The 15,251-nt window shown below is 36.8% G+C and overlaps 1 protein-coding gene across 2 annotated transcripts in view; it reads left to right on the top strand.

The window, feature by feature from the left end:
- Nucleotides 1-972: 972 nt before the first annotated feature.
- The window catches only part of LOC121369203 (mucin-17-like), a 34,597-nt gene continuing 20,318 nt past the window's right edge, over nt 973-15,251 (top strand). Inside the window, exons 1-2 of one of the 2 annotated variants that reach the window (XM_041494138.1) lie at nt 973-1,376; nt 7,960-8,138. Coding sequence is in view for 1 of the 2 variants with exons in the window: in XM_041494129.1 (XP_041350063.1) it covers nt 1,347-1,376 (30 nt within the window). In the remaining variant the exon portion in view is untranslated. The remainder of the gene's footprint in view (nt 1,377-7,959; nt 8,139-15,251) is intronic. The other variant, XM_041494129.1, reaches the window with a different exon arrangement.

Below are 15,251 nucleotides of genomic sequence, written 5' to 3' on the forward strand. Positions count from 1 at the left end.
GGCCATTCTCAAAGAGAATGTTACACCCCTTCACCACGGTGAGGTTACAGCACACGCAGGGGATAATGTATTGGGTCATTTAGTAACTAAACAATCCATGGAACTGTGCCTTTAACACCTATATATACCGTACAGTATTAAATAAAGGAAGATGAATAAAAAAATATATATATTTTTACTTTGCAACTATGTAGCTGTTGTTAAGTTTTTATCAAAATCACATCACGTTTTATTTTTTAAAAGAAGAAAACAAGTTGTCTTTATTTTTAATTTAAAAAAATAAAATGTTAATTTATAAAAAAATAAGTTTGATGACTTATGCTGAATTTTAATAATTTTTTTAGAGAAATCTAGCACAACGATCGCTCATTATTTTTATAAATTACGAAGAGGAAGCAAATTATAAATATTTTTTACTCGGAGAAAAGTGAGTCACCAAATTGATTTATGTTTTTGTAAGTCTATTTGAAAGGAAAAATGTTTACCACACCTGTCGGGAAATGTTCTGTCGTGCTTTTGGCCCCACTCCTAAACTTTTCATTGTCGTCGTAATGCAGTGACACTGCACGTGACAATTCATCATTGTTTGTTTTTTGTTATACTGTACTTACTTTCGTGTTTATATCAAATTAAGGTTCAAGCACGCTGTCCTGCACACACATCTCAGGTAATTTGGACTCTGTCAAAGAACAGTGGGTTAATGGTTAGTTGTTAGTGATAGAAAAGTCGGTGTAGTGGTCTTATACATACCCATCTAGTCGGTAAATTTGTTCTGGGTGGAAACCGGTATCGGGATGGGAACCCAGTACCACCCAGTCTTACGCCCGATGGACTAACCACTACACCAATGAGACCGGTGTTATTTTAAGAGGAATAAAGAAAATATGTTAGGTGTTTTTTTGTTTTTTTTTAAATTTCTCATGGGAAGATGCACATCCAACTTCATTTAATAAATGTAACCTGCTTTAATGCCAGCGGCATCCCATCTCATTGTCGCCACCCACTGATTAAAATTCCTTTTCTTGCTCCGTTTCGTTTAAACAGCGAGTTGTCACATGCTTTAATACCCGTTAATTGCGGTTTTTGTGGTTACGTATAATCGTGATAACCCACTAAAGCGTAACTCCTATTGTGTCGCTAGTGGCCAATTATTTGGGCAGGTCAAAACGGCCAGTGGTTTAACCGGTCCGCGTTTTACACGCTACACAGAACCAGACCAAACACCGCGAAGAACGCTCTACAGTTAACGGCCCGCGAGTCGACTATCTTTCGGGTTTTTTGTTTCCCGGACAATCGAATGACAGCTTGTCAGTGTATGCGGTCATAAAAGATGAATTGAAAGCAGAATGAGCCTGCCAACACGTTTCCATTACAAGGTGAGGTATTTTTACGTATAGTTTGGATTTATCGTGCGGGCGTTAGGTAAGGTTCATCATCGTTTTTGTGTTAGTCTTTCAACTCTTTATGCGAGAATTTCTCTTTTAGTATTTCTGTGTGGATTTTGTTCTCCTTTGATTGTAATATTTATAATTATCATTTGGCATTTTAGTTCAAGTATTCATTTGTAGTAGTGTAGGTATAAAGTGCTCCTACTTGCAGAAGCTAGTGGGAATTTCCCTATTAGCTCAGTTGGTAGAGCACCGGATTCTTCTATTAAGAGTCTGTGGTTCGAATCCCCTAAGTGGAGTTTGATTTTTATCTGTTACACATTTATCATTATGTTTTTTAAAATTAGGTTTTATGTTAGGTTTAAAAGAAAACATTTGAACCAAATAACATATATCAGTGTTTTTATTTAGTCTGATAATCTTCAGAGCCGGTTTAAAGGGATTCCTGAGTTGGCTGCAATTTTTTAACATGTTATCGACTACCATAGACGTTTTAACGATTGTAATTACATATCAAATATATTTTTTCTGCATAAAATATTAGTGGCTCAATATTAAACGTGTTTCTGGTCGTTCTAATATTTCTACTAGGTTAACTTTCTGTTTATTTCCTAAGACATTTTTTAAAGACAAAATCCAGTTTGGGCTTCTTAAAAATATTAAGACGACCAGAAACACTGATATTCTAAACAAGAAAATATATTTAATATGTAAGTTTAATCGTAGAAATATTTTATTAGTCAGAAACATCTTGCAATGCAGCAAACTCGGGAATGTCCCTTTAAGAATCCGCGGTGCCTGTAGCACAAATAACAGCGTGTTCCCCTTCCCAGGATATCTTTTTTGCAGCTCCCTCGGAAGAAGGGGGAAATTACCTGGGGAAAATAAATGTACACATCACTGCGGGGTCCCTTATAGGTAGCACTAAACCAATTAATTTCCGGCTGGGACAAAGTTGGAGGTGCACCTAACTTTTGATAGAGAAGTTAACACCACAAGTCCTGTGATTGGTTATAAATGTGAGTGTGTTGGTTGTAAACAAAATTAGTTTCATCTGGGCTAAAAATGTATACAATTTTAATTCATCTAGTACCACTGTGTCAAGTAGCCTTGTGCTTGGAACATGTATGGGGTACATGTAAAAAAAAGTACTCAAATTTTGTGCGAAACTAGGGGTGTTGTAAAAACATCTGGTTATACCGAAAATGAGCCATGAAAGGTACCATTTTCTGCAGTTAATACTTTGAGGTAGGGGTTGTAGTACTGATATTTACGGGTCATAGTTTGGTTGATATATTGCATATAGTGTGTTTAAACACAAACGTTAACGTGGGATTTTAATTGGTATAGTCCAACCTGAAACGCGGGTCCCGTAGCACGTGCTACATGTGCTACTAGGATAAACCGGCTCTGATAATCTTTGCAGTCCTCCGCCCATGCAGTTGCCATCTGTTTTTTCTCTTTCAATCTGATACATGTGAATTCTAGTTTGCCATGACCAAAACTAGATTATATGAGATCGGTTTGCTGAAATTGATTTTTGAATGGCTCACAAAGTTCAAACACATGTTCTGTTAATGGCTCACAAAGTTCAAACACATGTTCTGTTATAAGAAGGAAGGAAATCTTTTATTTAAGACACACTCCTCACATTTTATTTACGATTATATGGCGTCAGACATATGGTTAAGGACCACATAGATATGGAGAGAGGAAACCCGCTGTCGCCACTTCATGGGCTACTCTTTTCGATTAGCAGCAAGGGATCTTTTATATGCACCATCTCACAGACAGGATAGTACATACCACGGCTTTTGTTACACCAGTTGTGGAGCACTGGCAGGAGCGAGAAATAGCCCAATGGGTCCACCGACGGGGATCGATCTTAGACCGACCGCGCATCAAGCGAACGCTTGTTCTGTTATAAAATTAAAGTGATAACACGAAGCAATATACAATATTCTGGCCACGTGTGTGTGCAATATATGACAATGAACATGACGAGATTAAGACCTCACCCCAACCCCTCTCACTAAAAGGGAACGTGGTCTTCAGATGAACACTTGCCCGTGCATTAGTAAATTATAAACAGTGTATATTATTCGTGGACATACAACCTGAGAATCATAATGTATCAACCTATTTTATAGTTACTTTACAGTGTTTTATCCCCAATAGCACCCAAACGTATTTATTTTTGTATCATTACATTACATTAATGACATAGCAGGCACGGATCTAGAAGTTTTTTAATAGCGGGGACCCAAAACCTGTTGTTGCTTTTGAACAGGTGGATGGAATAAATTTTCATTTTTTGTGTATTCTGTAATATATATGATTTGAAAAAAATAGAGGGGGGGGGGGGGGGCGTGTCACCTGCACTCCCTGCCTGAATCCGCGCCTGAATTGTTTATTGACTTATTTTTTCAAATTGTTTCTTAAATATAGGTCATACTACAATATATTTTGCTAGAAAGGTGCAAAAGAACATTAGTTTGAAATACAGTATAGACTGTTTTTGTTATGCAAATAGCCGTAGTTATTTATAGGAGAACGAACCTGTATTTGAAACATACAGAGAGTTTTGTAAAACTGAAATAAGTCAACTTCGTGCATTTTAGATGATGAATTGTATATAAAACCTGTCGGAGTTTGGGTTTATTTTCATGCAAATGTAAAGAGAACAAGGATTGAATAGAAATTAAACGTAAAATTAGCCAAAAAACTTAGAGTCTAAACAACTGAACAGGGCCCCGTTCCACGAAGCGATCTTAGCCCTACGATAAACTTAAATGACTAGCTATCTAATGCACTTAAGGTGATCTTAGCGCTAAGACTGTTTCGTGGAACGAAGCCCTGGACTATAGTAACTATTGGTTTTTTTTATCTTCAAAAGGTAATGGAATTTCTTGACGTGCTTTGTTTGTTACTGAAATCTGGTTCGATATTACCGTTGTTATGAGAGGTTTTTTTTCTATTACAAGAATAAATGTGATAAAATATTCAGTGTGTAGTTTCTTTGGGCGTTTAGTTTATAAGTACATAGATAATGACACGGTAAATACGGAGCTAAACTTAAACCAAAGCCAAATGTACGTGGTCATATTAAAGGTTTGCTGCATTGTAAGATGTTTCCGACTAATAAAATATTTCTACGATTAAACTTACATATTAAATATATTTTCTTGTTCAGAATATCAGTGTCTGTATATTCAAAGTGTTTTTGGTCGTTTTAATATTTGTAAGAAGCCCAGACTGGATTTTGTCTTCAAATAATTTCGTACGTACGAAAAAAATAATATTTTAGGAAATAAAATGAAATTTAACCTAGTACAAATATTACAACGATCCGAAACACGTTCAATATGCAGCCACTAATATTTTATGCAGAAAAATATATTTGATATGTAATTACAGTCGTTAAAAAGTCTCTGTTAGTCGATAACATCTTAAACATTGCAGCAAACTCAGCAATGTCCCTTTAAATAAAATATATTAAATACATGTACTATTTTAAATACTCGTTAAATATCGAGAGGGGGTGATTTAGTACCGCGTGCTGTCATCTTCATACAATATATGAAATGAAAAGAACTGATAAATGTTACGTTACATATATTTATGTTAGCTAAACGTTTGGCCATGTTCTCAAAAGTCTTCTGTAAAATTAATTCGCTAAAATTTAGTTTTCTGGTTAAAGGGCTTTTTCATGGTCTCGGTACAGTGGGTGTATTTGGGTGTTTTAATCGGGTGGGTAGGGGACGGTTCACGATGTTAACGGTACTGGTGAGGACAATCAAAATGAAAGGTGTTGGTTTACACCAATTGTGAGTCATCGGTGTTATAAACATTATCTCCCACCCCATCGGATCCGATCATATGAGTCAAAAATGGTATCTACCGACTTGATCAAACAACAGCAGAAATGTGACTTTATTTGTCTTCAACGACTCGTGTTTACAAATATGCTTGGCTGCAATCTCGTAATCTTTGCGCCGTTTCAAGGGCGCACGGACCGAAACGAAAACGATTCATCAGCAATGCGTTGCCCTTGGCGATGAGAAATGCCGGTCCCGATCACAATATCATTGACGAATCCAGAGAGGGTTCACAGGTGTCCAATGACACACACACACACCCCACACACACACATACACACCACCACCACCACCCCTTCACGCCCATTTGAAGTGCATTTCATAATGATTAAAAAAAAACCCCACCTGAAAACGCATCTCTGAATATCTTTCTTCCGAAATGTTCCGGGAAACATGCACTTCCAGACACCGACCCCCCCCCCCCCCCCCACACACACACACACACCGACACCCCCACCCTGACACCCCCACCACTAACAGATCTTGCTCCCTTTAAGAGTTCAGCTCATTTGCCATTTTAAAAGACCTTTATACAATCCCATATCCGCCTCTGAATATCCTTAACACAACAGGGATGCGATGACAGCACCTCTCGACCTTGCGGCTTACATACTGTACCACAAGGCCATTTAAATTCAGTTTAACTTGATTTCTAATTAAAGTTCCAGCAAATGTCGAGATCCCATCACAGGAACTCCCGCACATGCGTATCCAGTAAACTGAAGCATAACACGTTTCATATACGGAACTTTATTGTTCATTGTGAAAACAATTTTGTTGCCAATATTTATTAATTAATTAAAAAGGTCAAGCCAGGGGGTCCATTGTTCAATAAATAATTCATAGTTATTACAGCTTTCTTAAAACGTTTTGCTTTTTTCAAAATTTGACAAGTATAACGTGTTTTTAGCAGTTTTATTTTGTAGTAGTTCACACACACACACACACACACACACACACACACACACACACACACACGCATACACACACACACACACACACAAACATACACACACACACACACACAAACAAACAACATACACACACGCACGCACACATGCGCGCATACGCACGTGCACACATACGCACACGAAAGAAATAAAACAAAAACAAAAACGTACGTAGCTTGAGATTTTAATTAGAGTCAATGAATTAAAGGATTTCCTTGTGTTTGTCATTCTTGAAAGATTACCTGCAGATATTGCCTTTAATAACGACATTTTAAAAACATTTATCCAGTGCTGACTATTATTTTGAGTGTTTAGTACATGTACATGTATATATACATCCAAACATACTGTGTTAAAAACTTCCCTCCAGTTGACTCGTGTACCTAAAATTCTATTAACAAAATCGAGCATTGCATTAGCTAATATAAATACATTCTAGATAGATTACCGGTAGACATGACCTTTAATAGCTGCTTTTTTTCTTTATTCAGTTATGACATACTATCGCGATCCCGATGTTTTCGTACTGTATGACTGTCTGGTACATGTAACTTCAAACATTCACACTTTGATGGATGTACCTGGAAGTCTATCACCAAAATCGAACATTGCATTAAAGGGGCATTCCCGAGTTTGCTGCATTGTAAGATGTTTCCGACTAATAAAATATTTCTACGATTAAACTTACATATTAAATATATTTTCTTGTTTAGAATATTGGTGTTTGTATATTCAATGTGTTTCTGGTCGTCTTAATATTTGTAAGAAGCCCAAACTGGATTTTGTCTTCAAATAATTTCGGACGTACGAAAAAATCTTTGTTAAGAAATAAAATGAAATTTAACCTAGTACACATATTAGGACGATCAGAAACACGTTTAATATACAGCCACTAATTTTATGCAGACAAATATATTTGATATGTAATTACAGTCGTCAAAAAGTCTCTGTTAAGTTGATAACATCTTTAAAATTGCAGCAAACTCAGGAATGTCCCTAACACATTGTATTCGTCAAAGAAAACTGATAGATGTTACCTTAAATAGCTACATTTTTAAAATTTAGTTCTGACTTATTATCGCTATCATATAGTTTTGCAAATTCAAACACACTCGCTTTAATATTGACCCCAGGTTGATTGCTGTACTTAGAGGTCTTTCACCAAACTCAGATATTTCATTAGCCAATATATTACATTTTTGAAAGACTACCGGTAGATAATTACCTTTGATAGCTACATTTTAAAATTCAATTCTGACTTATTATCGCGATTCTGTGGTTTTTGTACTTTGTGACTATCTGGTACATGTATTTTCAAACATTCTGGCTTTAATACTGACGACAAGATGATTGATGTATGTTGAAGTCTGTCACTAAAATCAAACATTACATTAGCCAATATATTGCATTCCTGAAAGGTACATATTGCCTTTGATATATATGTTTTATTCAGTTCTGACTTATTATCGTAATCCTACAGTTTTCGTACTTTGTGACTGTCTGGAACACGCAAATTCAAACATTCTCGCAATAATATCGATCACAAGATGATTGATGTACGTGAGATACTTTCATAAAAATCGAACACATTTATTAGAGATGCACCTAAAGCACTGCGACATAATCAATTATAAAACAGTACGTGATGTTTGTGTAAACAACAATTTCCATAAGCAAATATAATTCATATCATGTCTAGTTCACTTCAGACAGTTAATTTATGTTGGTATTGTAAATCATTAGTGTTGCCGAACCTGTTATAGAGGGCACCCCGGATAGCAACCATTTGTCCATACAGTGGACTCTAGATCGCTGACATACCGTTAGACAGGAGGGAGGCATGACCCACTCCACAACGTCCCAGTGACGGATTTCCCATTCCACCCGTGGCTGCCTTCCACTCTGATAACAAGTTTATACAGGTAAGCGAAATGTTGTCAAAGTGCTTTGTTTTAGGGCTGTTTTCCCATTCCAACGAAGTCCGTGATATGTACGTTGTTTACGGTGACGTGCTTATAAAATACCCTTTGATGCTTTTTGGAAAGAAATATCTGTCTGTATGTCTGTCGGTCTGTCTGTCTGTTGGGTTTTATCTTGTCCCAACCATTGTCATACAACTGATATATCAGAGGTCATGGTATGTGCTGTCCTGTCAATGTATTCTAGTGGTGTCATTGAACAAGACATACTTGGACTTTAACTCCCCTCTGTTTGTTTCAACTATCTCCCTCTCTCTTTGTCTCTCTCTGTCTCTCTCTCTCTGTCTCTCTCTCTGTTTCTTTCAACTATCTCCCTCTCTCTCTCTGTCTCTCTCTGTTTCTCTCTCTGTCTCTTTCCATCCCTATCTCCCTCCACCCCATCTCTATCCGTTTTTCTCTCTCAACAGTGCCAAAATGATAACACCAATAGCAGTAGTGTACAATGTGCTGACATGTTAAACAAATACTTCTTTATATAAGCTTTATGTGTATACACATTATTCAAATTAGATCCAACTTTCCCCCTACTTTTTCATATGAAATAATATTTCATACATTAATCACAGTATGTCAGAAATTCACTATCGGGAAGTTATATTAATTTGCCTTTCAACTCTCGCTCGCTCTCTCTCTCTCTCTCTCTCTCTCTCTCTCTCTCTCTCTCTCTCTCTCTCTCTCTCTCTCTCTCTCTCTCTCTCTCTCTCTCTCTCTCTCTCTCTCTCAGTATATATATATTCCAATATTCCATCAGTTGGTAGTCTGAGCCTAACATAAGACATTGCAACCAGGCTTTGAAAATTCGGTCCATTATGATTAGCTATCGGTATCCTTAATAGTAATGTTGTGGTTGTATCAGCTGCAAGGGATATTATATAAACACTTTTCCACAGACAGGAAGCACATACCACGACCTTTATATGCCACATGTGGGGCACTGGTTAAGATAGGAATGATCCAATCCACCGCGGGTATTCGACCCTACCACCAAAGCTAGACCCCGCCTCGCTATGATCAGTAAATCATAATGATTATTATTAAAACTATTATAATCCAGTGTCTGAACGTTATTGATGGGTGTGTATATTTCAAACACTAGATGGACACATTACGTTTATTCTGGTAACTTGGCTTGTGGGCATATATCATGCGTCATATAATATGTCAAACAAGCGGGGGCCCTGTTGAGGATAGCATTCTTTATTAATTTTATTCCTGCTTAAACAGGGGCGTAATCTAGCTCGGTCAGTAAATCGTTGACTCGAGGTGCTTACGTCATAGGATCGAATCTCCTCGGTGGATCTTTTTTTTTTAATAGATTTATCCCCGTCTCAGCTAGTGCTCAACGACTAGTATATCAAAGACCGTGATATGTGTCGTCCTGTGTGCGAGAAAAATTATATAAAAAATCCCTTGATGCTAATGTAAAAATGTAGCGCGTTTCCTTTAAGACTATATGCCAGAATTATCAAATTCAATAGCTGATGATTGATAAATCAATGTGCTCTAGTGGTCTCGTTAAACAAAACAAACGTTAACTTTTCCAAGACAAAATGCCACAATTATCAAATGTTTGACATCCAATAGCTGATGATTAATAAATACATTTGCTCTAGTGGTGTCGTTAAACAAAACCAACTTTAACTTTTCCAAGACAACATGCCAGAATTCCCAAATATTTGACATCCAACAGTAGATTATTAATAAATCAATGTGCTCTGGTGTTGGCGTTAAAGGAAATCATTAGGGAAAGCTTTTAGACTGGTATTCAGTGATATTTAACGCACATTATTCCTTAATATCAACAAGTTTATTGGAATATTTAAACCGTTACGTTTCTTGCCTAAACGTTTTGTTGGCGTCACTGAAAGAATCGACTGAATGTCGTCAGAGCCCAGGGCAACGTGACAGTTATCCGAGGTTAGCTCGTGACACGTGGGGAGATAATCCCGTCTTACGCCGTTCAGTCAAGCCCTTTAGGGTGTGCACATACCACGAAATCAACTTCCATACACCACAATAGTAACACACAAGGCAACCTACTTTTCGGAATTTTCAGTAAATACGGAATTTTCGTTTCATATTTTGAATTCCGGAATTGATGCCAAATATGTGGATTTTTTTTTTTAATTGACAATACACGTTTTAAGCAACTAATTCTTATCACATTTTACAGTATCGGAATTAAACATCTTTATTTCTCATTTTTACCTGAACTCGGTATTGTCAACAGAGGTGTGTGCCATGTTACATATCGAAAACCATCACTCAGAACTGGTTATGTACCTTTTTTTTTTTTAAATTTAAAAGTTTGTTTTGTTTATCGAAACCACTAGAGCACATTGATTTATTAATAATCGGCTATTGGACATCAAACATTTGGTAATTTTTGACTCAGTCTTCAGAGGAAACCCGTTACATTTTTCCATTAATAGAAAATTATCTTTTATATGCATTTCCCCTACAAACAGGACAACACATACCAAGGCCTTAGCAAAATTCAGAGCAGTCCACTATTTCGTATCAAATCGATTCTTTTTAAATTAATTTTTAATGTTTTATTTATTTTATTTATTATTTTTTTTTTTTTTTTTTTTTTTTTTTTTTTTTTTTTTACTTTTTTTTTTTTTTTTTAAATTGATTATTCTTCTCTTTTTTACATCAGAAACAAATCTATTTAATTTGAATAAATAAATAAAATGAGCTTTTGTGGTTGTGTACATTTTACTCATGTCTTGTTATTATTATGACTGTTGTATTTTAAACTTTGTAAACTAGTGGAGGTATAAATATTCTGTGTGTCTGCACATCATGTCACTACGCCTTGGTGTAGATTATGACAGGCCAGACAAAACATAAATCACAACACATACTGGCATATTTTAAAGGTGCAATATCAAGGTTACGTAAAGGCGAATTCCCGCCAAAAGTATTTGTTAACTTCTGCTTTGAAATGTAAACATTACATCTTCAACTATATGCCTATAAAAATTACAACAAAACAGTTTGGTTTAGTAGTAGAAATTGTTTTTATTGGAGAATACTTAGTTAATGACTGACATAACTGGGCGCGTTCTGTTGAGATGAACACTCCATAACGTTATGCCAGGTAGATGTTGCCGATAAGTTTGCTGTTTTTCTGCAACTCATCTATCTCAGTCGGCACATTTAGTTGCCGACAGTCAACTTACCACATTTTACATGGATTCTCCGATTTCATAACATTTGAAAAGGCATAAAGGTATGCTAGGCTCAGACTGCCAACTGCCTACAGAAAGTTGGCAAACATTCTGCTGTTACGACTTCTACGAAGGTCCAGTTGCTAGGTTGTTAGCCCTACTATGGTTACTTACTGCAATTAGAGGCTATTTTATGTGTGTCACTATGTTACAAGCCTACGATATTGATTAAAACATATTTTATTGTTTTTTAAAAAAGAACCAATGGATTAGGCACAAGTTATACAATTTATTAGGTTTTCTCCGTAATACATACAAATTACGACAGTAATATAGTTTTGCAATTTAAATATGAATAGAAATAAATATGATTGAAAGAGAGAAAAAAGAAAGAATGAAGGAAAGAAAGAAAGAACGAATAAAGGAAACAGAAAAGACGCAATAAAGTTCTCTATGTGTTCGATAATTAGACACAAACACAAGGCCTACGACAGTATGTGTGTGTGTGGGGGGGGGGGGGGGGGGGTTTGGGAGGTCGTGTATTTTTGTCACTATGTACGCCTATGATAGTATGGGAGGGTGAGGAGAGATGGGCATGTGTAATATGTTACCGTTTTACTACGGGCTCCGCATCTGCTTAATCCGGCACTACACCCCCCCCCCCACCTCCCCCCCCCACCTCCCCCCCCCCCAAGGCTTAATCCGGCGCTACCCCCGCCCCAGGGTAAACAGTTTTACGACCACGACCGGATTAGCACCTTTATTTATCTATTAATATTAATAGTAACTTAAACTGGTAGACCATGTTGGTCGCATATAGAGATGTCTTCATAGGTCAATTATTACATACATGTATGTTGTATCAGGCTGAATTTTCATACAGGCAACACGGTTAATACACACACCTCATACCCATCTCATAAACACACACAGACATATATACATACAGACACATACAGATAGACAGATAAACAGATAAACAGATAAACAGACACAATTTAAAATAAAATAGCATTTTGAAAATTATTTTAGGGGGAGCGTCTGTAGGCTGTATTCAGTCATTGCCACTGGCTTAGCCAGGAATTTATATGGGGTGGAGTGGGCAGCCATATTTTGAGGGCAACACACTGTTTTTTTCTTTTACACGTGTAGCGCAGACAAATATAAAATGTGGTGGGGGAAAAAGAGGTTTGTTGGGGGGGGGGGGGGCATGACCCCTAGGCCTCTAAGTGTCTCCTTGGCCACGCTAGTAGCCATTACAGCGTAGGGGCGGGACGTAGTCCAGTGGTCAAGCGTCCGCTTGATGCGCGGTCGGACTGAGATCGATCCCCGTCGGCGGGCCCATTGGGCTATTTCTCGTTCCAGCCAGTGCTCCACGGCTGGTATATCAAAGGCGTGTGGTATGTGCTATCCTGTATGTGGGATGGTGCATATAAAAGATCCCTTGATACCAATGGAAAATTTTCTACGACAATATGTCAAAATTACCAAATGTTTGACATTCAATAGCCGATGGTTACTAAATCAATGTGCTCAAGTGGTGTCGTTAAATAAAACAAACTTTTTTCTTCTTTTTACGATTGGTTTTTTGAAAGAACTATCTGTAACTTGTTATTTGATTGGATCCATTACTTTGGTTGCTGCGACTTGAAGGAGTTATCTGCAGGATGCTACTTCAAACTTGATTGGTGCAATTTAAATGAAACATCTGCAACGTACATCTCACTTGATTGGTACGATTTGAAGGAGTTATCTGCAGGATGCTACTTCAAACTTGATTGGTGCAATTTAAATGAAACATCTGCAACGTACATCTCACTTGATTAGTACGATTTGAAGGAATTATATGTAACCTGATACTTGACTGATGCGATATGAAGGAACTATCTATGTATTCATCCGTCTGTCCGTTTATATTTATGTGTGTGTGTCTGTCTGTCTGTATAATATATTAATATATCAATCCATGGTCCATCCACCTACATTGTGTCTGTCTGTGTGGTTCTCTATCGACAAAGTTTCAAAATAGCTATATTAGACGCCAAATATTCATAGATGAATGTTTTTTTAGTTCTCTTTATAAATATGCACACTTTTATACTGAAGTCTCAGAATTGCTGTGAATAAAAACACAATATGAATCAGTCTATGCAAGACACCATGGTGACATGTTCATGAATTATATATATTAGAAATAATGAATACACGTAAGCTTTAAAGACACATACCTTAGTTTCAACCTGTGGAATGGATACTAAATCTGGTTTTAAAACTAACACACATTTAGATCAAAATACAGTACAATGAAACAAGACTGTGTACTGTTGAAATGGGGAAATTAGATTAGAGATCGTCTCCATAACCGTTACTTCTCAGAGGAAAGTGCTTTTTAAACATATGACAAATGCATTTCGTGGTATTAGAAATACCTGGATGATCAGACAGTGCACACACACACACACACACACACACACACACACACACACACACACACACACACACACACACACGAAAATGGGTAATATAAACATTAAAAACCAAGTCATTATTAAATTTATCACAAAACCGGCTCTAAAAGTAAAAATACGTCGTCCGTCGTGTTAAAAAACAACATGTGTCTGCGACTTTAAAATTAATGACATGCAAAATGCCGGCAATGGGGCAATGACTATAATGCGACGATGTGAAAAAACTATAAATGGCACACAGCGTTTACATTCACTGCATTACAAACATGTCACGTTAGAGTTGACAGACATACGGACACATAATTTATTTACGCGTCGTCTTACGTTAAAACATATAAACATATCATATAAACCAGCATAGATGTTTACAAGTTATTTTTAAAGAATTATGCGAGACACGTAGTTGAAAAAAATGCAGGTATTTACAAAACACCACTACGTTATGCATAAAAAAATTCTTCGATGTCGTAAAATAAATTTGAAAAAACAAGTTAGGGCTGAAAAATGCTTATATTTACAAAACACCACTATTTCGTGCATGAGAAATCTCTTCGATGTCGTAAGATATAAAAACAAAAGTTATGACTGTTACAATTCAGACATTTATGAAATACATCACTGTTTTTCTAAATAAGGTAATAATATAAATATATTTAAAACATTTTCGTTCATTTTATTACACCGTACCGGCATTAATGTGGAAATATTCACTTAAACACCACTCAAGTTTGCTGAGGTGCATAAATTTAAACTTAATGGAACTTTTGTTTTAACACCGGCCTCGGTGGTGTCGTTGTTAAGCCATCAGACATAAGGCTAGTAGGTACTGGGTTCGCAGCCCGGTACCGGCTCCCACCCAGATCAATTTTAACGAATCAATGGGTAGGTGTAAGACCACTATACCCTCTTCTCTCTCATTAACAACTAAACCACTGTCCTGTTATTTTATTAGAATATTATGTTAACATTATAGTCAACAGGAATTGATTAAAACCTGTAGGGATTAACTTAAGGAATTGGCTACTACGTCATCAAAGCCGGTACAACCTCACGTCTGTACCTTGCTGACCCACGTTCCTCTCCGTAACAACGGTAATACACGGGTAGCAGTCCATTACGTCACACATAATCACAATAATTGCATTTTGAACGTGAAGAGCGACGCTTAAATGAAGAATTACATCCCAGACTACTCAAACTGAGATAAATACAGGAATTCCGTATATCAAAAGACCACAAACTGGTTTACGACAGTCCGTAACGGGTAATCAAGGCAGTTTGACGGAATATCTTCCAAGGGAATTAACTCTGACACACAGACAGAAAAACGATAAAAGTCTCACTTATTGTGTTGCAGTCGTGGAATACGAGCAGACGTTAGTCTTGTTATTCTTCCACAAACGCAGATCTTC

This window comes from Gigantopelta aegis, chromosome 1 (assembly GCF_016097555.1).
Source record: "Gigantopelta aegis isolate Gae_Host chromosome 1, Gae_host_genome, whole genome shotgun sequence".
In the NCBI taxonomy this organism is placed as follows: Eukaryota; Metazoa; Mollusca; class Gastropoda; order Neomphalida; family Peltospiridae; genus Gigantopelta; species Gigantopelta aegis.